General features: G+C 40.4%; 2 protein-coding genes and 1 pseudogene across 9 annotated transcripts in view; 1 reads left to right on the forward strand and 2 right to left on the reverse strand.

Moving 5' to 3' along the window:
• SLC12A8 (solute carrier family 12 member 8) overlaps nucleotides 1-12,072 on the reverse strand; it is a 115,853-nt gene extending 103,781 nt beyond the window's left edge. The window contains exons 1-2 of the mRNA XM_039843249.1: nucleotides 11,465-12,072; nucleotides 7,320-7,397 (exon numbers count right to left, since the gene is read on the reverse strand). Of these exons, the coding sequence (XP_039699183.1) occupies nucleotides 7,320-7,376 (57 nt within the window). The 5' untranslated portion in view covers nucleotides 7,377-7,397; nucleotides 11,465-12,072. The remainder of the gene's footprint in view (nucleotides 1-7,319; nucleotides 7,398-11,464) is intronic.
• LOC120586814 (uncharacterized) lies at nucleotides 313-433 on the forward strand (annotated as a pseudogene).
• Nucleotides 12,073-19,151: 7,079 nt separating the features above from the next.
• The window catches only part of ZNF148 (zinc finger protein 148), a 107,992-nt gene continuing 101,389 nt past the window's right edge, over nucleotides 19,152-25,754 (reverse strand). For all 8 annotated transcript variants that reach the window (XM_039843244.1, XM_039843241.1, XM_039843246.1 and 5 more), the window contains one exon: nucleotides 19,152-25,507. In XM_039843244.1, coding sequence (XP_039699178.1) covers nucleotides 23,909-25,507 — 1,599 coding nt within the window. In that variant the 3' untranslated portion in view covers nucleotides 19,152-23,908. The remainder of the gene's footprint in view (nucleotides 25,508-25,754) is intronic.

A 25,754-nucleotide genomic window follows, 5' to 3' on the forward strand; every position in this document is an offset into this window, starting at 1 on the left:
GCTACCTCTAATGATTTTCCATGCAGAGTTATTCTAAAGCACACTACCCCAGTCTTTTGATTTGGGTATTAAAACTGAGAAGGAAAAAAAGAAAACAATTTTAAGAATCGAATTACATTATACTTGATAATGATTTAAGAACAAAGAGTGGATTGAGTTATATTCAGAAATGTTTATTTCTTTAAAACTTACTAAAATTATTTGTTATTTGTTCTATTAATATAGAACTATCTAGCATTTAAACTGTTATCCTGAAGGGATGTATTATGGTCAGAGAAAATATAAAATGGATGAAAAAATAAGCTAAAACTCATCTACGGCCATACCACCCTGAATGAGCATGATCTCATCTGATCTCGGAAGCTAAGCAGGATTGGGCCTGGTTAGTACTTGGATGGGAGACCACCTAGGAAGACCAGGTGCTCTGTCTGTCTGTCTGTCTGTCTGTCTGTATATCTGTCTATCTACCTACCTGATACACAGACAGACAGACAGACAGATAGATAGATAGATAGATAGATAGATAGATAGATAGATAGATAGATAGATAAGCAAGCTAAAACTCAGTTATCCACCCCTGTAGGGAGCCAGGGTGTTCAACCAGACCAGAGTCTAAGCACCACCTAGTGGCACCTTACTCAAATTACGAGATTAGTACTTGAGAGTCAATAAGATTCTCCTTTCAAACACCAACTATTAAATGATGGCACGGACTGCATTTTTTCTGTATCGGGCCATGGATGAAATGTACCCCAAGGCAGTAAGAAGTTTTAAAGTCACCTAGTCCATTCATTCACAGCTAGGCAGACTGTATTGATCATGTTTTTTTCTTTTTACATATTATGTTATAAGATCTTTAAAATCTTGCTGGCCAAGGAGAGATTGACCCTCCCAGGATTAACCAATTCTTAGAGCTAGCAAAGGGCTGACAAGGAGCCTACCTTTCATATGCGAATCAATCAATTTCAAATTTATACCCCAAGCAACGCCCTTTCCGTAACTCCCACACACCGAGCCAATATTTCCTCTGCCGGAAATCATTTTAGAGCCAGGTATTAGGCAGTTAAAAACAACCCCTATAGCCCAATAAAGGCTCTTCTGGCCCAGGCCTTCTCCTCGCTCTTGCTTCTGTATTACAGAGCCTGACACTTCTCCTGTAGCCCTGTGTGGCATGGCATTCCCCCTCGTCTTGGGAAATATAAGGAGTAAATTCTGCTTTCAATGTCACTGACCTCTCCATGTCATCACTCAGTCACCTCTATAAATGAAGATCCAGTGAGTACAAATGTAGCTGAATCCCACCTAATTCATTTCAGTGAAAAATCTCTTTCATTCCACGTTCTAAGACACCTTCATCCAGAAGATGCCTCTATCCCACCTTTTACAAATATGCAGCATTTTCATCCCAGTTGTCATTTGAGGGGTTGACCTCTTAGGCTAAATAATAAACAGGGCTACAAAATGGAAAGAGAGAAAGGCAAAGAAGAAAGAAAGGGGAAGGATGACAGTGTCCACATGAAAGCCTCAGACTCAACTGAATCCTGAAAACAATTTCTGTCCTCTCTTCTCTCCTAGATTGCAGGACGATAAGCATCTTGCGTCACCTCCAAAAGTTATCATTGGTGGTTTTCACAGTGAAGCTAATAGCTTAAGCTTCAAGACCTTTCACTTCAATCGCGTTCCTCCCAAAAATTACACCTCACTCCGTGTTTGTAATTTGTATCCTTTTAACTGCAGACGATCCCTAAAAATCGTATAAGCTACATGTACTACAAAAACTGGAAGGGCGAGAGGGGCCAAGGCACAGATGCGAGCCCTCCTCTTCCACTCGACCATTCTGGGCCCCAGTTTCCTTACCCGTAAAAGGAGAGGCTAACAAGACCGTTCTGTTTTAAGTTCCCTTTTCTTTTCTCCTCGGTTGTATTCACTTCTCTATATACTAATAAAGCAGTATGCTATTAGCTCACATGCGGCTGCTAAGGCTCACTTTGCATATTGGCTTTTTAAAGATATAAAAACAGGTCTGAAAAACGCATGGCAAAAATATAAGTCGGTTTTTAACTGTGCACTGGCTAATGAGGATACAGAAAACAAGAGCAAAGCTTTTGCAATGAAGCCTGACACCAATGCTCAAAATTATATTATAACCTAAAGACTGAATGTATTAAAATCAACCTAGAGCTGTATGATAGGGTCATGGGTCATGGGTCATGGGCTTGGTTCCAGCCTGGCTCCGCCACTCTTTGCATGCATCTTTGAGCAACTCGTCCAACATCTCTGGGCTTGTTTCTTGATACTCTGAGCAAGGGGACTGGGCCAGAGGAACTCTAGGGACCCCTCTGTCTCTAAACATGTTCACTTCTACCTGCTTCTCTTGCCAGTGCTGCATTCCTGTTCACCAGTGCCCCATAACTTGACCATACTCTCTTTCTAACTCTCGCCATGCCAAGCTAACCCAGGTAAGCCACTGGATTGGGGAGGAGAAGACAGGGAGAGAGCAAAGGAGGAGAGCACAGAGAAGAGAAAGGGAAGGCAGGAAATCAGGCAATGCTAGAGCATGGTCCAGTGTCCGAGGTGGGCCACATCCTGGAAGCCGGTCTGGACACGCCTCCTCCCATAGCTGGGCCAAGTGCCATGGCTCTGATGGGGCACCCACTCCTTGGGTCTGAATCAGGCTTTTTTTTTAGGGTGATATGCTCAGCCCAGCCAAATGTTAGCCCACGGATTCCCTAGAAAAGGTTCCTCATGGACCTACTTCTGTTGGAACTCAGGTCTCTGGAGGAAAGCTGGATGAAGAAGAAAGAATACTAGTCATTCATACTAGCTAATCTGTAGCCTTTGGTGACTCGTTCTGTCATAACATGACACAGCTTCTCTTTAAATTTCTCTGAAGACCATCCAACTCTGAGAGAAGGAAGACAAAAGCCTCAGATTAGTTGGAGGCACTCCTTATTTCATAGTAATTAAGAGATTTCAGGTTTAATATCTCCAACAGAAGCTGGAGAGCCTGGCAAGTATAGGCACTCAATAAATATCTGGTAAATGGAGCTGAATTCTCTTACTATTCCCAATGTTCAACGTATTTGATCCTACCGGACTTCAGATCTCACACAGTGTGTATACTTATAATCTCTCCCTGTCTTGGGCTACCTGCTTTCTCCTGCTAGCTTAATCTTCCTGATGCGCCATGTCCATCACAGTACTCTCTGTCTAGTGACTGGCAGAGACAAGCATGGAATCTAAGGTTGTTAGCTTTCTATTCACCTCCCTCTGGTATAAGCTGCTCCTTAGCTTTCCAGCCCCATGTTCATAAACGGCCTACTCTGCTGAGTTTCAGTATAAAATCTGCTTTATCCAATCAATGAACATGCATTGCATTTAGTGCTCACTGTGTGACAGACACTGGGCCAGATCCTTCCACATATGGCATAAAAACCCTGAAAATCAGGTACATTCGCCCCATCTCACAGTTGTGGAAATAGCTTGGCAGCCCTGGAGTAACTTGCCCAAGGGCCCAGCCCATCTAGTAGCACAGTCAGAATTTGGTTCAAGTCCACTACCCAGGTTCAAGTCCACTACCAAACCACACCACGCATCAGTGAAGTACCTGAGGACAGAGGCACCTGGAGCAAGATTTGTACCTGCTACAAGTTCAGTTCGTCTTCAAACAGATGCACAAACACAAATACACACACACACACACACACACACATTACACACACATCACAAGGCTACAATACAAGACACACACACACACACACACACTCCCAACCCACTCCAGACCCATCTAGGCCTAGATAGTATCCCATCTTCTTCGCTGGACTGCCCATCTGGCAGGTTGTCCTGAACAATGTCCTACATTCTGGTTTTGGCCACTGGAATCGTTCTGGATTTGGGGCTCCTGCCACAGGTCTTCTATCTGACTTTGCTGTCCTGAGTCATGCATTTATTTGCCAACTGAGACTTCTGATCATTTATATCACTACCTCATACCCGATGCATACTCCCTACCTTAGTTTTATTAGCCAACATTTACTGAATGCTTACTGTGGGCCAAGCACTATACTAAATATTTACATGAATTACCTCTTTTAATTTTTATAATTCTCTAGGGTAGGTTCTATTTCTGTAGCCATTTTATAGGTGAGGAGAAGGAGGCTTAGTGAGTAACTTGCCTAAGGTCACAAAGTACAGGCAGCACATGTACCCTTGACCAGAACACTATTAACCTTCAGATCTACAGTCTCTTGTCAGCTGGTCCACTTATTACTGACCAACACACACACACACACACACACAGAGAGAGAGAGAGGAGAGAGAGAGAGAGAGAGAGAGAGAGAGAGAGAGAGAGAGAGAGAGAGCGCTACCCCATCTGATCCTGAGACTAGTAAAGCCAAACCAAGAATCTATTCATCCACCTCTCCACCTAACTCACAAGCATAGCCCCTATGGCCAAATTTCCTGAGAACTATTTTCCCATCACAGTGACCAAGAGAAGAGCAGATCTGAACTGACAGGTATGGCATAACACCACTGGGCACTGCCCTCTTAATCCCATGTTCTCCAGGCCCCAAAGCTCTTAGCAGAATTCCTGACTCCGAAGACTGAGTAAAGGCAGAAGAAGTTTCATGGGAAACGTCCAGAGGGCCAGTCACTCCCAGAGTTCAGTTACAAATATGTTAGCCACCCAACCTGTATCTGTTCCCACACAGGCCTTGGAGTCACCATCTGGGTGGTTTTGCTCATACCTTCGGGGCAGGAGGCATATAGCAGAAAGAATTAAAGCTTGGACCTGGGCAACAAACATGCCGGGGTTCCAAGTGCCTCGTTTTTTCATCTGTGAAACTAAAATAGTCACATCTACTTCAGAACGTTATCATGAAGATCAAATGAGGGAATGCATATTAAATGTTCAGCACATAAATAAGTTCCACCAGTTGGTAGTTACTATCATTTTCCGATTTTTTGACCTTCTCAGCCTGAGATGTGTTTCCCAACTTCGCCTTTTGTTCTACTTCACTAATACTTCGAGATCTACTGCAAATGGCAGCTGCCACAATCCCTAGCCGGGTGAGTTCAGTTATGTAAAACCAGCATTGACTGAGCCATAACTATGCTAAGCGCTCACGGCAGGTATTGAGGACACGAAAATGAATAAGGCATGTCCCTAAACTTAAGGAGTTCACAGCCTTTAAGGAGGTGGGAAAGAAACGGCTTGTTTCAATGTCACAGGGTAAGTGCAGTGATAACGTGTGCCCTGGGAGCAGAGGAGGTCAGTCAGATCTGAGGGCCTTGGGGGCCAAGATTAGGAGTTGGAACTGAATTGTGAAGATGGTAAGGAGCCATCGAAAGGCTCCAGGCTAAAGAGTCAAATGTACAGATTCATGCTTTAGTGAAGGATCGCTTTAGTAGCAGTGTAGAGAAAGAAGTTTGGAGGGTATGGATACTCTAATCAAGAAATGGTAACTTGGACAAGACAATGCAAAGGAGATGGAGAAAAAAGGATGGATTTCAAACACGTCTAGATAGTAAACAGAGGTCTTGATATTGAACATTGTCGAATCTCTCAATGTTTGGAGATTGAAAGAGAGGGATATGGAGAGGAAGGTGACAGAGGGGCCTTGGCATCCACCACATTTTAAAAACCAACTCTCTTAGGGCACTTAGAGCAACATTTGTTGTCCACTTAGATCCCAGGCACTGCCTTAGGTACTTGGAGGGTTCCGGTGACCAATCAGTTTAATGAGAAGTAACAGCAAAGACCAACCTAGGGGAAAGATACAAGCTCAGAGCCCGAGGAATAGTGAGCTTTGGCTGGAGGTGGGGCTCAATAAGGAAGATGAGGAGACTCATTTCGGGTCAGGCTGCGTAGCACCTAGGAGAAGGAGTTTGAACACTGGGTGGTAGACACAGAGAGCCGCTGAAGATTTTAAAAGGGGGAGAGAGTATCACAGCTGAGCCTTAATAGATTTCTCTCACAGAGATGAAGCAAGAATGTCTTATTTGTCTCCCTTTTTGGGATCCCTGGGGACGAGGGCCTCAATTTTCCCATCTGGGTATTATTTTTTTCATGTTTAACGCAGCACCCATTTTTAAAGGAGTAGTACACAAATATATGCTAAGTGCATAAACACACATGTACAGTCTTACGCACCCAAAGAAAACACATAGGATGTATGATGAGAGACTGGGCAGGCTAAATAAAATATAAGACTCCTATCAAATCAAGGTCTCTCTAAGGGTCCTGGACCCCCCTAAGAACGAGGCCACAGGCCTTTTCACTCGTGAATTCTGAAACATCCTTGAGGAGCTACTCTGAGTCTCCAGTCACTCATTTCTAAGCGGCTTGCATACTTCCAGGGCTAGGTGTGAGGAACAGGAATACAGCCTGGCCTGCTGGTGGGGAGGGGAGCAGTACCTTTTGCTGAGCACTCACTACCTGCCTGCCACCATGCTGCAGCTTTCACATGTACCCATGTACATGAAGAGCGGGTAACTAGCCAGTTTGGATTCCCCCACCACCCTGAACCCCATTTGCCTCACTGGCCTCTCCTCCTTGGCTCAGGACTCCTGGGTTCTGGACCCTGCTCTTGCTATTGGGTGAGGCCTTGAGTTGATTCTCTCCCATCCTGGGGGGCTCATGTGCCCTGTTACAATGCCTGGAAACCCTCCTGCCGCTCTCTACGAAGCATGAGAGAAATCCAAGGGACAGTGAAAACGCCAAGGCTGAGTGATCATTAACTGACAAAGACACTGGGAGCAAGTAGTTTCCTGATAAACACCTAAGTACAGTCTTTTTCTTTTTTAAGGGATTAACTACTTCTGGGGAGAGCCACTACAATTCCATAGCTACATTGAATGTTTACTATAACTAGTGATCAACAGGAAGAAGATAAAGAAAAAAACCCCGCAGACATTAGGGAATCCAGAAATTCATTTGGCTTCAGCATACATGAGTTTTTCAGAAACAAATTTTTCTTCTTACATTGGTTTGATTCAATATTAAAAGGAGTTAGTATTATCTGAGGCCTCACTCTGACTGTTCACGGAAAAAATCTCAATGCAGGGGGCGGGGCAGAAGGAGGCTTGTCCAGGATTCAAAATCTATAAGTAATAGCAAAGAAATTTTTCTGCACGCAGATGGTTAAGAGTTGGCTATAACATTTTCTTGGTTAAGCTGTAATACCAAAGTAAACTTCTGAAATAATTACTTCTAAAACAGTACAGCGTAATGTTTCCATTCAGCTTCTTGTCTGGTGACCCTTTGCTCACAGGCTTCGGCAGTTCCCTCACAGACCCCCCACACCATCCAGGCCTACCTGCTGGGCTGCCTCGTGGAAGAGTTCCTGTACCTGCGACATCTGGGCCGCTCTCATGGAAGTGGGGGTCCTGGTGATCTGGAAAATAAACACCAACCTTGGTCAGGCTGGCTCCTCCTTTCCTCTCTCCTGATCACCCATCTTTCCTCTGTGTCAGACGTGGCCCTGGCTGAGGAAGCAACCTTGTTCTACTTCATCTGGAAACTCATTCCCCTCCCTCTTTGGTACCCAAATAGATCCCATTCATCCCTTAGAGGCTCCCTGTGCTCAAATCGTGCTGCCCGAAAGCCACAGCTCCCCACAGCTCTTTCTTCCCTGAGCTCCTTCAGTGGCAGGGGAAAGGTGTCAGAGCGGACTGCCCAGCTGCCCAGCCTTTGAGGACACAGTTTTACACTCCTCTCTCATCCTGTGAACCCCTTTGTCCAGGGGGAGGGCACCACTGTTCACTCGAACTGGTTGCAGATAGTGAGAGAATGGAGACCAGATCATGAGCTGAGTAGAAGAAAGGTTAGGAGGTTGTCTTGGGGGTCCTTGTGGAGCAGGGCCAGAAATGGATAGGTGAGTAGAGGATAGGTGAGAAAAGGATGTCTGAGCATCATGATCGGGGCTCGGTTCTCATCAGAGGATCAGGCCTCCCTTGGCACTGGGTCCAGCTTTCCTTGGGCCAAGGACCTTGTGCCGGGCTCTGTGTGCCCCTCTCCCCAAGAGAGGACTGGACGGTAGACAGGGCTGTGACACTTTGAAAGGAGGCGGAAAAGAGCATGAGAAAGGGGTAGGGTAGAGCTTGTGGTCATGTGAGAAGAGCATGACCCATGATAGTTGCCAGCAAAGGCTGGGAAGGGAAAGCTCGCTGAGTATTCAAAGCAAAAGAGTTCGGGGCTTGAGGGGGACAGTGTTTGCTCAGGGAGAAGCTGGGGAGTTGCAGGGGTTTGGTGGGCTGCGGAGACAGTAGAGCATGAGAGGGTCCCCAGAAAGATCCCCACACTCTCGACTCGCATGCCCACGTGCAGATGGAGCGCTCATCCTCGCTCATCCTTCACCCCTCGGACCCTCGGCCCACAGGAAAAGATCCCGAGGTTTAGGGAGCCAGAGCCGACTCCCTCTCATCTAGGTCAGCACACCCCCACTTACGCAAACCCGGTACAGTGCAGCCCACTCTCCGTCCAGCCGCTGCCCAGGTACCAAGCTCTCTGAGAACTCTGGGCCAGGCGGGAGGCGCGTTTACTCCGAGTGCCCGTGCCTGCGCCCCAAGTGACTGGGGAGAAGGGGGTGGGGGCTCTACCTGAGCAGGGGGCAAAGGTGGCCCAAGCCTGGCCCTGTTCTACAGAACAGAGCTCCTCTGCAGAGAGGAGCCACCCGAGACCACCCTGTGCACTCCCCACCACCAGCCTGGTCTGCTCTCACCTGCTCTCAGACTGCAGGCTCCTAGAGCTGCGCCCGCCCTGTCCCCGCCCCACCGCCACGTGGCTGACCAGGTGTCCCTGCGCAGGTCCCAGTTGTCTCGCTGGCAAGGCGGATCCTGTCTGGCTTGTCTGGGTTCAGGTGGAGAGGGAGGGGGCTGCAGAGCCTTCCCCTCTTCAAGGATCTGGCCACATAGCCACCACCACTGGGAGGGCTCTGTGCTCCCAGGAAGCTCTCCCAGGCCCAGAAGGGGACCAGAATAGGGACCAGAATCGGGACCGGTGAGAAGAGACCTGAGGGGCAGTGGTAAGGGGGGTGTGGGTCTGCCAGCTCTCAGACTTGACCACAACCGCTGCCGCCCTAGACAACTAGCTCAATGCAACTATCCCAGGTGCCCAGCATAGGATTTAGGGAACAGGATGTGATCCTACTCATTGCAGCCCCATCTAAGGAATCGCAGTCTAACCCTGCACACTGAAGTGAGAAAGGCTGGGAGCGGAGAAGCCAGAGGCTCCCACGCTGGTCAGGCAGCCTCCTCAGCAGGTGCAGAGGTATCAGGAGGCGGAGACTCTGAGCTCCAGGGATCCCACAGTGCTGCTAGCTACTGGACAAAGAGACCCTCAGACTTGCAGGAAATGGAATCTTTTGCCAACAAAGTGCCCTCAGGCATGCTGAGCTGTGGGGAGAAATTACCCTCACCACCTTCAGCAAGACCCAGAACCACCTTTGGAGGCTGGGGGGGAAGTAAAGTTTCTAGGGCCTCGGTTGGCAGGAAAAAAAAAAACAACAACTAGATTTACATACAGAGAGATTAAATTATCTCCATTTTCAATCTGGCATATTTCCTAAACCTTAAATAACTTGCTAAGCTTCCATGTGGGCTTCTGAGAAATAGGAGGGCAGCTGGGAGTACTTCCCACACCCACATGAGCCTTTGTGTGAAAATCACTAAAAATAGAGGTTGTTCTTTTAAAAACAAAAGGGAAGGCAAAGCCATGGGAACACTTGACAGAGCCCCAACCTCTCCTGCTCTGATAAAAAAGGTTTTGTGTGGTGTGTGTGTGTGTGTAAAGATATATAACATAAAATGTGCCATTTTTAACCATTTTAAATGTACAATTCAATGGCATTAATTATATACACCTTGTTGTACAAGCATCACTGCTATTTCCAAAACACCTTTATCACCCCAAACAGAAACTGTACCTGTTAAGCAATAACTCTGCATTCTCCCCTACCCCCAGCCCATGGTAGCTTCTTATCTACATTGTCTCTATGAATTTGCTTCTTAAAGATACTTCAAATAGTGGAATCAAACAATATTTGTTCTTTTGTGTCTGGCTTATTCACTTAGCACAGCCTCCTCAAGGATCACCCGTGTTGTAGCATGTTTCAGAACTTCATTTCCAGCAAAGACGTTTTCAATAATCCATCTCCTCAAAAGAAAAGAACACTAGGATAAATTACAGATTAGCCATCTGCGAACAAAGGATGGCTCGGTGGACAGAGTGACACGATCATAATTTTGGAATCCACTACATGTTGGTATTTTATATCTATGTTATATAAAGTCATCTTTATTATTCACTTTGAGGTCACATATGACACTTTGCTTTTTTGCCTCAAGTTGGCTTCATCTTTGCTATCACCTTCTGATGAGCCTTCCTCCAAGTGTCAGTGTGAACTCTGAAGAATTCACATTCAATTCCATATCGGCCTGAGCTAAAAACATTAGAAAAGGAAATTCATCCCTCTTTTCATAACCACCTACTTCCTGTCATTCATTATTTATCATTCTCTAAATAGATGAGAAGTTCCTTTCAAAGCTTATAAGCATCTTCTAAACCACAGAACAGTTTGTTTCTGCTCTTCGTGTTGAGGCTAGAGAAACCTGTCCATCTGCAAAGAAAAAAAGTATATCTTGCTTAATGTAGATTTATCTTATAACAATGATACTAACCTTAAAAAAAAAAACCTCTTGTATTGAAAAATAGTATCCTGTATTTCCAATGAATAGAAAAATTCTATATTTGAGATACTACCCTACATGACCTAGTATAAGGATGTTCATTGTACCATTAATTTGTAGCAGTTTTTAAAAATTAGAACAATCTAAAGGTCCATTAATAAAAGGCTGATTAAATAAGTTATGGTATAGCCATATTATGACAGCCAGAATTAGAAAGAATTAGGTGTTTTTATACATATTAACACGGAACTCTGTTCATCACATAATAGTGAGTAAAAACAGCAAGTCGTAGAATAATGTGTGAAGTTTATTTTTTTAAAAGCAGTGTAGAGTTTATATGGAAAAATGCACATAAATCTGTTAATAATGGTTATCTCTAGGGAATGGGATTGATATAGTGAGCAAAGTAGGAGAGGAAATCTACTTTGGTGTACAAATTCTGACTTTTTGAAGTTACCTTTTTCTTACAATCAGCACATGTTACTTTTGGAATCCAGGGGTGAAGAAGTGAGTAATAAAATGAAAAGACAAACAATGTGGGGCAGATTGCACTTTCCAAAGATGGCTGCACTGACATGTCCCGCCCTACACGCTCTTCTTGCGTTATTACATCGACATTTCTCCAAAAGGAGATGGGGTCTATGTTCCCTCTCTTTGAGCCTGAACAGACCTTCACCAAGAGTAGAAACAGAAGAGATGACACTTCTTGACTTCCTAGGTTAGGTCAGCATACAGGCGGGCAACCATCTGGTTTCCTTACTCTCAGAGCACTTACCCTTTGAATTCAGCCACCATGTTATGAGGACGCCCAGACCATGAGGGCAGGTCACATATGGGTCGTCCCACCGATAGCCAGCATCAACCAACTGCCTGATGTGAGTGAACAAGCCTTCAGACGATTCCTGTCCTCAGCCTTAGATTCCTCCAGCTGAGGTCCCAGACATTGAGGAGCAAAGACAAACTGTCCTTGCTGGGCTCTGTCTGAATTCCTGACCACAGAAACCATGAGAGATAATAAATTGTTGTTGTTTCAAGGCACTAAGTTTGGGGAATAATCTGTTATTCAGCAATAGATAGCGAATATATAGTGCATCCAACCAAGGTAAAAATATTTTGTTTCCTTTAACAGTATTTTTATTTTATTGTTTGAATTCACTGTTATTGCAGCCCCATTATATGAAAAAATCAAAATATGGTTCTTAAACTCACCTTTTTTCCATTCAGGAACAACTCTGGCTCAAGTCAAAGGTCACAATAGTGAGGTTGTTGCTCAGCAGCAGAGGATCTGTAGTCATCACTTTCCCTTCGGCGGTTGGGACTAAAAACTGCATTCCGTGTGAAAGCTGAGGAAGAAACCATGTCTTGAAAAATGGCCTCATTTGTCAGAAAGTCCGAACCCCAGGAAGGGATCAGAGCTTGGACAAAGTTAACCAAAATAGAAATGTGAAAACAGGCTGAAAACATTAATTCATGATGTAAACATGTATTTATACAAAAATGTATCTCAATATATTTTTTGCACTCAAATCAGACTCAGAAGGGCTGCAAGAGGTGGGTCAGTGAGTCTGGTGATCCTACCCCCAGGCTGTACTTTACAGTCACCTGGGGGAGCTTCAAGAAACTTCAATACCCAGGTCTTGGGGGGTGGGGAGACAGGCATCAGTATTTTCTTCAAACTCTTCAAGTGATTCTAAGATACGACCAAGGTCGAAAAGCATGGAATTTCCAGCACAACAGTTTTGGGGTGTTTTTTTTTCTTTTTTTTTTTTGCCCTTCTCTAAAATACCCAAGAGATAGAATACATCCTGTCCACAGTGGGGCCTTATTCCAGTTACAATTTCTATGACAAGGAAGTGAAATATATTGCTCAGATAGCACAGGTTATACATATATATTCATATATATATATATATATATATATATATATATATATATATATATATATTTCATTTTTCTTTTTTGATCATTGTGATGTACCTCCTTAGGGCATGTTTGCCTATTTTAAAGATCACAAGAATTCTGCACACATTCAGAAAAGTTTGCTGGCTCTGAGGATGGAGTCAGGACTTGAACCTAGGTCTGGTTTCAATACCAGGCTGTTTCCTCTACACAAAGCAGCCTCTCTAATCCAATGAGGAAATAAAACAGAATGAAGTTTCTTCTTCCTGGACTTCGAAACGCATTTCCAAGAGCCCCAGGTGGAAGAAGGAAGTCTGTCAGAAGGGCTGTCAGGCATTACTGGGAGTTGGAAGGTGGTGATTCAGGAGATGCAAATCCGACCAAGGTACAAGCCTGAAAGCTCAGTTCCCAGAGGGCTGGAGGCAGGGCCCCAGAAAGACTAGTCTTGCTCTGGCTTCTGGGGTAGAGCTGAGTAGAGAGGGAGGGGCTGCCACTGTCCTGCTGTCAGGTGTCCCTAGCTCCTGTTAAGCAGGTTTCTCCTCCAGGATCTAAGCTATTTGTTGACTCTAGGGGTTTGCCCTCTGGAAAGAGGAAGGCATTCTCCCCCTATCAGCCACCTGGCATCTGGCATGAGCCAGGACCTAGTGGGCCTGTCAGAAAACATGTGATGCAGAGACAAGCCTAATGAATAGGGTCCAGTTTATTTTAGGGATGACAGTGGCAGTTTTACTGGACTGTGACAACAGTGCGATTAGCATTCAGCATTTGCTTAAATATCATATAAGGAAGACCCAGTGACAGATGAAAGAAGTTAGGTTTGAATTTGAGTCCCAGTTCTTTCTACTATGTGACCTTGTCCAGGGTCTTTAAAAGTATCTGAGCCTGTTTTCTCATTTGTAACGTGGAGCTTAATGACAATACCTGCTAAGCCTACCTGGCAGAGTTGTTATGAACATTCTAAAATTTTGCTGGATCGAAATCCAGCTCAGCTGTTATTTTCAAAATCCGCCATCTTTCCTCCTATTTTGAAATGTACGTTATGTCCTACTGCTGCTATCCACAGAGCCTCAAACTCCCTGGCAGTGCTTCTTCTACAGCACTTGCAAGCTCTCTTTGTACTCTTGGGTGTAACTCGTAGAGCCTGGATGTTCTTTTTCAACCATATTCACTAGTTTTCTGTTGATCACCAAGCACTGCGCCCAGCACTGACACACAATGGGGAGCAAGACAGCCCTGGACGGGCGAGAATTCATATCGAATTCTCGCACTAATAATCAGATCATTATAGACAGACATCTATCTATGCTAGGAAGGAACTATCCAGGGTGGTCCAAGACTCTGAAATAGTTGGGAGGAGAGGGGGAGGGCGGTTATGACCACATCAGGGAGATCAGAATATCTTTTCTGAGGAAGTAATTCGGGGGCTGAAATTTGGGTGGGAGGATTAACAGGTTAGGAGTGGAGAGAAAATTTTGTCTTTGTGGCAGAAGGGGGCATGACCATGCATGAGACTGAAAGCAGTTCACTAACCAAAGGGCTGAGGATGAGGCTCGATGTGGGAGAGACTGGGGCTATGAGCAGCTGACGACCACACAGGGTCAAGGTAAGGAGCTTAGTTTTTATCTAAATAGCAACGGAGAAGCTTCTGAAGGATTTTTGCATGGTTGTTATTTGGAGAAAGGACTGCTGGCCATCAAAGTTGATGTGCAGAAACTTGTGGCAGCCCAGGCAAGACTTGAGCGGGGCTTGGTCTGTGGTAGTTGTAATGGGAAGAAGGGTCCAAAAGAATTTGAGAAATATTCACAAGCCCTGACCTTCGTGTTGCCAATCTGATTGATTGGGGCATAGAATGTTTACTAAGCCACATCCAGCAGTAAGCAAGGTCATTTTCCATTAATAGGTCACACACATGTAGACATGGTTCTTTTTTTGTTGTTGTTCTAATACAACTGGAGTAGGAAAGGGCTGGGGCCCACTTGCTCATTGATAGTTTTGGCTGTCTTGCTCTTTTCTCACTCTTCTCCACACACTGGGAGTTCTCATTTCTCTGCAGCCAGAGGGTAGTAAGGTGCCAATGGGGAGAACATAGCTCTGGGGGCCTATAGCCCTGTCACATCCTCTGGCCCATTTCCATGCTAAGGTATGGGAAACAGGTCCAACACATAAGATACTTTCTTTCCCACCAGCCATTGACCCTTATGTCTCCTTTCGGAATTTTGTTTATAAGTCTGTGCTAGAGAGCAGAAAGCTAGTACTTTCCAGCTCCCCAGTCATAGCATCATTTTAATGCCAACAAATCTCCAGTCCCATTTCTAATACTTTCACTGTTAAGGCCTGTTACCCTATTAATTGCTCACTCATTCATTTACACCTGCTTATGTGTGAGGCACTGTTCTACATTGCGAACAAAATGTCCTCAAGAAGTTTACAGAGTAATCCAGGAGTCTCCCAACCTCCCGATGAACTATCAGTTTTGAATTTCCCTCAACTACTAATACTAAAAAACATTTAAGATAAACAAAGCCAACATGCATGAGAGAATGGGCATCACCTACCATCAGTTAGCTATTTCTATTAGAGTCTACCTACTAAGGCACAGGACCAACCCTCTCACACCTTCTTCAATCTTTTAAAAAATATTGTCGGTAAGTCAGAAATTAATTGCATGTTCTGCTTAAAGTGAGGCTTCCAACACTTGTCCAACTCTGCTTTATCTTGCCTTTGGGCCGCTTTTAAACTCTGAACTAGGAAATGTTTGATTTATAGTTGACAAATCATTTCAAATGATTTGATATCCATAGCAACTGACAGGTATTTTTTATTATCCCCATCTTATAGATGGAACAACTGAGGCTCAGGAAGGGTGTTACTTGAACAATGCTACACAGATCAAGGTAGAGCCACAACTTTAAAATCTCTGGGTTCTAAGTCCCCTGCTCATTTCACTGCTCCATATCCAGCTATGTGGCCTGTTCAATATCACCAAACTACACTCCTGCTGTCTCATTATCTTCAACAAGACCACACACAGCTCATTTAGAGCTGTCCCCAGCAGCATTGGTTATGCCTTGAGTGCCATCATCTACACTCAAATCATGAGCGCCAACTCGGTAAAACACATGGGACAACTGCACTCGGCCCAATGTCTCCTGTGAAGTCCCGAGTTGTTCTGAATGCCTTTTAGTCAGTTGTGTCCTCTTTCTGCCATTTAATTTTGTGCTCTAGTGAGTCTTAACCCACATATTATCATTGACAAAAGTTATATAATACTGCTGGAGTTCCCATTAAAAAACAAAGGAAAGCTATCACACTGGAGGTTTAAAGGTAAGTTTTACAGTGACCCAAACACTTTGAGAGCAATGGTCAAGGAAAAGAGAATATTCAAATAAGGGACTAGTGGAAGTTGACGTGAAGAGTATCATGAACATAACCACAGACTGGGAATACTGACTAGGAGTGACTTCAACAGATTCAAAATTACATTAACACTGTGAAGACTGCTAGAATGACTAATTAGCATTGGTTCAGTTAGTTCTACTTCCAGAAAAGCATTCCCCAGTATCCATTTCCAACCACCAATGAGGTATAGGTGATCCGCTACTGCATTTTTTGTGAATCCCTGTAAGAACATTAATCTCCCACTCCTGAAAATAGGTCAGTTCCTCTGAATGAAGCCTGTTTCCACGTTCCACAGTCCAGGTCTGAATCTTATTCATAAGTTTGGGATTTTAATTAGGGGAGAGTTTTTAATAAAGTCCTCTATATCTACTGTATTGGTCTGTATGTATTTTGTATGTTCGGGAACGAATTTTTTAAATTTTCTAGAAAACTATCCTAAAATAAGGATTACTACTACTTACCTATTTGCTGAAAGAATGAGATATAAATTACTCAGCACAGCACCCAATACATCTTAACACTCAATATTTGCTTTAGTAATCTAAAGTACAATCCTGCATCTTGCAATCGACACCATAGACATTTTTCAGATGTTCACATAAAGATGCTTGTAGTTTTGACCATCTATTATTTGCACCTAGCACAATACCTGTTACTAAATAGGTGACCAATGCTGAATAAATACTATGTCCCAGCAAGTAAGGATTCAAATCAATAGAAAACACAATTCCTATCACAGGTAATCCACTTCTTTGGCCTCTTTCACCACTTTAACACAGGCATCATAGTTTCAGAATCTTACTCAGGATGGGAGAAGCTAAGGAAAATTAAGCAAGTTACAACTTTAAAGGTTCATCTGTATAAATGGGTAAACATGCAAAAGCTCAAATGTTCTCTATTTTACAATTCAAGTCCATTTCTAAACTTGAGTTTTCCGAGTTTGAAAATCACTTTGAAAATGTCATTCTCTCTTTACCGTATCACATTCTACATCCCAGCTCTTACACATATGTATATACATCTGCATGAGCGTGTGCATAAAATGTTTTACTATAAATGTCCTTTTAAGGACATTTCAAAATGACGAACTAAAATTACGAGACCCAAATTTTATCTTTAGTTCACTAAAAATTTTCCACTCCATTGTTTATCCATCAAGTGGATATAATTTATTCTAACACTTTATCAAGTTCATCAAAGAGGGAAAGAACAGCCAGCACCCTGAAGAAAATTTTTAAATTCTATCCAAACATATAACCATAAATATTTTCATACTTTTGTGCATAAGTTGTCATGTAAGACTCAATTACACATTAATTCTAGCGACTTCAATTTCATTTTCTTGCAATCTTCAGGTGGGAGGAGTAACATGTAGAATATCTTCTGACCCCACTCCTTACTATTTCTAAGTATTCAAGAAAAATTGGGACTTAGGAAATGGATCAGCAGAGTATCAGCCATATTACTTTGTGTAACTGGCTAAAGCACCATGTCAATAAAGCCAAGGTCCTAGGATTAATCTCTGGAAAGGCCAGTCTATATTTGTCTCAAGAACCCAGACTGCACTAACTGCAGACAGCTTTCTTACAAAGTGTCCCACTGGTCACAAGACAGGGGACTAGCAAGGTGGTAAACGGATGAAAACAAAACTACCTTCACTAATGGAAAAAAAATCCCATATGATAGGTTAATAAAATTTATCTGTAAAGAAAAAAGAAATCGCATAAATTCTTAGCTGTTAAACATATTTCAACTCTAAAATATTGGACAGTAACATTTGACTCCTGCACTTCAGAACTGCCTAATAACGCTCTATACGAAGCTAAAGACCCTAACTTTTACCCAATTTGTGTAACAGCTAATTCCATAAACATCTCTTTCTTTATAGTATTAATCTATGTACCACCATTTTAAAATATTTACCAATAGTTATTTGGTTCAGAATATTGTGAAAAATTCAGCTAGGAAATTATTCATAAAACTGTATTCTGTATTTTTTTTTATTTTTCAAACAGCCAGTGTCCACATTTAAAATGCAGAATTTGCAAATATAAATTAGTCTAATAACTCGATTAAAAATAAAACAATTTTCTTTAGCATCACAATACATAAAATGGTATAAACTCCAAATGGCAAGATTAATTACATGACATTAATGCCAGAAGCTGTGAAACTCATTAAACCTCTTAATGAATAGGTCAGTTTAAAGAACATTTCTATGTTCCATGATTATGCATGAAAAAAAGCTTTCAATGTATTATAAAGGCTCAGCAATTCGTTCATGGCATAATATGGGTCAAGCAAGATTTTATTTTTACAATGACAATAAAAAACGTATTTAAACAAACAGAAAAAATCCTCCCAATTGTTTAAAAACAATTCTATTTGGAGGGTAAAATATATTTTAAAATATACTGACTTATCGAATTTCAATTGTCAGGCTGCTGACTACTGATATGAAAGTCTGTATTTAAAAATATCACAAATATCTTTTAACAGTGAAAATTTCAATGTGGTAAGTTTCATTGCAAAGCAATTTTCACCTGAGATTTTGAAATTTAGTGCTCATATATTTGGGGGGAGGTGGGGAAGGAAAGACCCACTTGTATCAGATACTAAGTTTGTAGTTGATTCTTTCACATTTATTTCACAGAGGATTAAAGAAACATTTGCTGTGACCTTCCCAGGACACATGATACCTCCCTTTTTCCTGTAAATTTGCTCTGGCATTTAATGAATTCTCAGTATCTGTAATATTTCCGCTTAGCTATCCGTTCAAGCATAGCAACTCAATTCATTCAGTTCTATACAACAGTGTCTACATTATGTACATGTTTAATTACCAATAGGAAATAGAAAATAAAAATTTACAGTGATTGAGAAAGGGTCAGAAAATGGGATAGGAAAAGTAATACTGTGTAATCAGAATATCCTATCATCCTACCAGTTTCAGTGACAAGGTTTTTCCTTTATTAGTTGAAATACAAAGAAGGCATAGGGGATCCCAGGAAAATAACACTATATATCAGAAAATTCAACGTGTTCCACCATCAGGATTTCCATCACACATTTAATTTCCTCTGTACAATTTTTATAAAGTTGTTTCTCTTCAAAGTCATTAGATTTCCAGATTAAATTCAGCACTACACAGTATGCCCTTGAAGTAAAATGAGGTTACCTGCTTTATTTGGATACCAAGTTCCCTTCCAGACAGCATTAAAATAAAGACAAGTAAGACTACACAGATAAAATCCAGTATAATTCAAATCCAACAATGAAAAATTTCCCCCATATTGTTGCAAAATTCTTTCTACTGAAATGCTTTGCTACAATAAAAAGCATACATTACATATAAAAGATACCAGTGTACTAAAAAGTGACAGAAGTGAACTAGCAAATCCTTCAAAGCACATGTATATAAATGACTAGCATTTAAAAACATTTCTCCTATAAAATGTAGGTCATATACATTTAAAAATTGGCGGTTTTATTTCTAAAGCAGTGATGTGTGTTCAAATATTTAGCTGTTCTGTACAGTATAATATCTATTCAATTCAAACTACAGTAGGTTTGTCTTTCTTTGTATTGAAGTTGAATTAATTCATCTCATCAGCTGAGAAATCAAGCTTGAAAAATAAGAATCTAAAAATCAAAGTAGAAAGTTAATGATTGAAATGTAGTTATGAAATATGAAGAGAACTATTTCACAATGGAGCTGAAGTCACCTCAAAACTTATGGGCTTGAATCTAAAACAGAAACAAATATTAAAATTCAAAGCAAACTACAAAGTTAGGTAGCAGTACAGAAACAGAAAAAAAAACACCCCCTTCCTTCAGTGTGATGGGCACTAAGTTTTGCGGTCTTCCTCCATCTTGCAGAAGAGTGGTAAGGCCATTCAATGCTTAGTGAAAGTGAATACAGATGAAGTCAGATTTAGCCTGTCTCCCCTGCAACTTCAGTTATGCTGTGTAAACAGTGTTACGTTCCAATAGGAGGAACAATGGAATTTGCTTATAAAAACTGATTAAAGATAATCATTATTAAATGAAATAAGGATAATAACTCTTGAAATGTTTTTAGAACTTTCCTGATGCTACTTGTAAAGTTAGCACTGCTATGTATTATTGCTTACATACAGTACAACATCATATGCCTTCTAACATAAAGCAGTACTGTGATTTGTTTGTACATATTTACAGATTCTTAAAAACAAGCTGTAAAAACATTACATACTTTCAGACAATACAAATTAGCACATTGGTACTCACTTCAAAACAAATGGAATGCATAACATTAATAAACATCATAAAGGAAGACTCACATAAAAGTCCTTGATTGTCAAGACACGTTTATATATAAACTCTAACTGTGCAGAATTAAAGATTTAATCATAGGTACATCCTTATTTGATGAACCATATTTACAGCATGGTATTGCATAAAAAAATAAAATAATGTTTACAGGGTTTTACTTTTTTATCCATTGGATTAAAGAAAGCAACAAACACAAGAAATGTTTGTCTGCTCTAGTTTGTTTCCTACCAAAGTTTAAGTGAATAAAGGAAACATACGGTTTTTATTTGCAGAATATAGCAAAAACAATTGGAAAATTATTTCCCTGAAATAAAGGTAATTTGAAACAGAAAAAGTTTAAATTAAATTGCAGAATCAAAAAAGGTCTCACTGATTATAATAGTGCTTCTTCAAGTAAATATACTGTGAAAAAAACGAGTTCTAATTTAACATGGTCTAAGTCTAGGAAATGTAGTTAGAGTAATGCCTACTTTTAAAGTTTCCCGGCTTTTTTTTTTTTTTTAACAGCCCTTTAAAAACCCAAATTCATAAAATGAAAGAAGTGGCAAAAGATCTAACCTAGCTGGCACTTTGCAAGTTTCTCTCACCTGTGGAAATGAAAGCCCACCCTGAGCACAAGGCCTCTTTTGCCTCTCAAAGAGAAAATTACCCAACCACTGACAGTCCTCAGCCAGAGCTAAAAGGATGGATTTTTATGGCATCAAGTAGAAAATTTGCAAGTAGACCGCCAGAATTTAAAACCCACTCAAGATATTCTGAACCAAACAAAATGTGTGCAATGTCAAAAAAAAAAAAAAAAAGCTTTTAGAAGCTGATCAAGAGATATTACCTCATCTAATGTGATGTTTCCAATCTTCAAACGGGAGTAGGTCCTAAGTGAAAAAGCATACCTCATTCATATTGACCAAAAGTAGAAGGGGGTAAGAGCATGTTTTAATAGAACAATTTGCTCACTGAAAGTAATGAGAAACACAAATTGCAGAAGGATATCTCATATCCTCAATATTCTGATCTAAAGCAGCACAAAAGGCTACTTGCTTTCTCTATTAATGCCCAAAGAGAAATTAAATAACTTTCTAAACCAAACTGGGAAACCCAAAATGTTGAGATGTTTATACAAGGTAGCTCTGGTAGGCATTTAGAATTTCACAGTAAGAGAATAATAACTATACTTAAATGGTAAGTCAATAAGTTATGCCAAAATATCGCTTATCTAAAAAATGCTTATAATGTGGTAGAAATGTCTGCCATTATACAGATTTAAATAAATGTACTGAAGACAGGAATGCAACACCTGAAATTCTGTTTGCATAACTACCATTTTCAAAGGCCTTCCTTCTTTAGTTTACCCTAACTGCTCAGCAGTAGAGTCACATTCTAAAAACTGTGCAGGTGATGTTAAAACAAACAAAAACTATAATGTACCAAGAACTACACCAAGTTCTAAATAGAAATTTTTGATCAGGCTCAAAAAAAAAAAAAAAATCAACTCAGGAAATAAAGGCCTACTATCATCAAATAGCAGTATGAGAAAAATACAAATGTCTACCTAGGGAGTGCACAGTTTCATTTTTAACATCTCACCTGAATGAAGCCTTCTTGCAAAAGTGATGTGCAACATAACACACACCATTTTTAAGAGTCGATAATGGCAGAACTTAAATATCTACTTCAAAGAAGTCTAAAATTCTTGAAAAATATGGCAGCAGAGAAAGCTGTCAAATGGAAAAATGAACATTTCAAGCAAAGCTTAATAACCAAAGTGTAGAGGAAACCATATTAAAGATAATTTATATTCCTTATAATAAAAACACCAATATGTTCAAAATAAATGTAAAAGATGTTAAGGATGAATACATCTTTGTTCCCTTCTTAACGAGAGAACGATCTTGGGATAACATTAAATAAAAGAAAAAAATAATTTAAATGTATAATGTTCTATACTAAAGCAAAGATTACAGATCTATAGGGCTAATATAAAAGTTAAAATGGAAATTAACGATAAAGTTTCATTTTCCAAGGGTATTAATTTTAGATTATCACTGGTGCTATATTAGTATGTTCACTGTGACAAAGATGACAGAAACTTAAAAAAAAAAGTTGAAACATTAAATAAGATAAAATCAATAAAATTTGTTATTTTCCAAAAATTTAAACTGTCCAATGTGTAACTCAAACCATCATTCTTCAGAAAAGTATATATATGTATATATAAGCACTATTTATTGTACCATGCTGTATTATTTTAAGACAAAGTATCAAAAAAAAAAAAACATTCGTGGTATAAGGATAAAGTCTGTAGTTTATTTAGATTTTGAAATGCAACAAAAAGTTTCTGATCACTCGTCTAGCTGGAAAAGAAACTGTAGTTACTGGAGTTAGTAAACACTTTTGGTTTGTAAAACTGTAATGAGCAGTGTTCGTTAAAAAGTAACTCAAGATAAAATAAGCAATTAAAATGCCCATTTCTTTAGTTTCTCTGGATATTGTTTAATTATCCAATCTATCAAGATTCAAGAAAGAAAAGGATTAAACCAGGTCTTACAGTTCCAAAGATACCCAATTTCCTTTTATTGCCCAAAATTAAAATTGTCAATTATGAGATGATTATGACACAACCATATCAACCTAAAAATCTAATCTTTTTACTTTGAGAAATCAAAAATACCAAATAGATTCTAAGTGCTCTATGTTAACTGAAATGTATATGTAAAGTAAAATACAATTAAGCTTTAAAACATGGAATATACATTTTGTGTAAGCATTATGTTCTTGGGAATGTAATCTACAGAATATCTTCTTACTAAAACTTCAAAATCTTGATACCTGCACATGAAAAATCATAAAAAATATCTAGGTACAACTGTACAAAGAAACTGACACCAATATGCATACTTCCATAGAGAAGTGAATGCTTCAACAGTTACGTATTTTGGTAAAAGTTTTGAAAGTATGCATATTTTAAAAGTAATTAGGCTTTTAAATAGTGGAGTCTTAGACTATCAGATTTTTATTATTTTTTTTTCTCAAAAAAAAAAAAACATGTCAATATAACGCAAAATGAAAATCAAGGGTATATGGCATATCATTCTTTTTAAAAGGTGGTTTCTTGGTTTCTTTTCCCCCATAGGACACACTAATTTATTTAAGCCATAATCTCTTGATATTTAAACTTTTAAGTTCACTCTGTAAAGTATACTCAGATTCCCTGCTGAAGTGCAATGACTATGCTGAAAAACTTAAGAAACAGTATGAGTAAATTTCACACAATTACTAACCTCCTAAGAATGTACAATGTTATCAGTTAGGAAACAATTGTGCGAAAGTCTTTTTTTTTTTTTTCCTTTTAAATGTGGTGTAGGTGGAATAGCAAGTTTCTGATCTAAAACAAGTAATGCATTGCTTCTATAAAGGTGACAACATGTAAGGCAGTTCAAAGAATGCTGACTAACCAAACAAAATGCAGTTATTGGATTATCTTGCTATTCATATCAGCTTAACTTGTTATATCGCATTGCTTTTAAATCTGTACAGCACTCCATTTACACAGAGTAACCCCACTCTTGATTAATCTGTTCTAAAGTGCCAGTATTATTTACATATTTTTTTAGCCAAAAGTCTGGCCAGTTGTGGCATCAGGTGAGGATGTCATCCCAGCTCTATTATCATTTACATTCACCAAGGGAAATTCTGGAAATTCAGCACTTGTCCCTGGTCCCCGAAGGTTCACCTGTCCATTGGCAGTGCTAAATTGAGTAGCTATTCCAGCTCTTGATCCATGATATGGAGCACGGAAGGGCTGTTCAAAGGAGCTCATTTGGTAAGCTTGGTGGACAGGCTGAGCCTCAGCTTTCTTCTGAGAAGTCACTTGATCCAGAAAGTCCTGTGTTGATGTGGCAGAAGCATGGTTTGTCTCATCACCTGAAAAGGGAAATGAGTGCTGTGAATCACCAACTATTAGTCCAAAGTGGGACTTATCCGGAGTTGTTCTTAGTGGAGAATTCATTCCTGATCGAAAGCTATTGATGGGCATGGCTGCATAGACTTGCTTGTCTATGGAAGAGAATGCTGGCTGATTTGGAAGGGTCTGGTTATCAGTCACAAAGTTAAGGCTCGGGCTATTCAAATAGGCATCATTTTGGCTAGTTCTGTCCAAAGCCTGCTGCAGAAACTTCGAATATTCCTGCAACATGTTGGCTTTATCTGATGAGGATGCTTGGGAGCTTGATCCAACATTCTCTGACTGGGTGACCTCAGGTACTTCTGAAGAATTTATTGATATGCTAGAAGTCACCTCTGTGTCCGCAACACTGAATGATATCTCATGCTGTCCATTAGCTTTATGGGAATAATGATCCAACAGAGTCTGCAGTACCTCATCTGGAATAACATTTTTGTCATGATTACTCTTAATCTCCACATTCAGTGCCTGTGAATCTAGTATGGATGCTGTGGTACTTTCATCGATGACACTTGCCACCGCTGCTTGTGTTACAGAAGGCTGAGAGGCTATGGTACCCACATTCAGTGCATACTCTCTATTGGTGTTACTTGCTGCCTGAAGGTATCGCTTCTTCTTCAAAAACTGCATGGCATCATCATAATTGGTACTGCTATGCACAGGTTTACTGGGCCCCTCTTGCAAGTTATCAACCTGATCAATGTCAGCACTGCCTTCTGAGTCCAGTAAAGCTTGTTTATCCACAAGCTCAAAAGCATACTTTGAAACTTTGCTCTCTTCATATGTGGATAAAGGTGAAATTGTTTGATTTTGCTCCAGTGGCTGTTTCAGACTTCTTTTACTGTTAATTTTTTTGAGAACCAACTTAGGTGGATGTATTTCTCCTGATGCATCTTCTAAATGCGATCCCCCAACCGAAGAATGTGGCATTTCAACAGCATACTCAGCTACCATATACTCATCTTTTACTTTAGTACTTGAAGAATAAAGAGGCAAGTAATCATTTTTGTCTTTCTTCAGGTCAGATTTGTCCAAAGCACTCTCTTTGTCCATCCCAGATGATTTTTTCTCGGTTTTCTGCCTTTTCTTTTTTGGCAGTGAGTTATCTTTTGGTGATGTAGAAAAGCCAGAATCCTCCTCGGATGTCAGAAGGCCACCTTTGATGGCACATCTGTTCAGTTTTTTGTCATGATTTTCATGGCACATACGTTTATGTTTCAATACACGATCTGTTCTGGAAAAATACTGTTGAATTCAGAGTGAGTTTTTTGTTTCAGTTCGTGTTTTTGGTCAACCAAGAAAAGGAAAAGAAAAAAGCAATTAATATAAAGACAGATAGAAGTATAATAATGTAGACAGTTCCAAATTAATTTGCCAAGCCAATTATCTATTATAAATCTAACCAACTAGCAGTTGGGAAGTTCTTCAAATAGTTCTAGTAATAACAGTTTCTAATTTAATTTATCAGAATTATTTTATAATTTAATTTAGG

The sequence above is a fragment of the Pteropus medius genome, unplaced genomic scaffold (genome assembly GCF_902729225.1).
Source record: "Pteropus medius unplaced genomic scaffold, Ma_sr-lr_union100, whole genome shotgun sequence".
NCBI classification, from domain to species: domain Eukaryota; kingdom Metazoa; phylum Chordata; class Mammalia; order Chiroptera; family Pteropodidae; genus Pteropus; species Pteropus medius.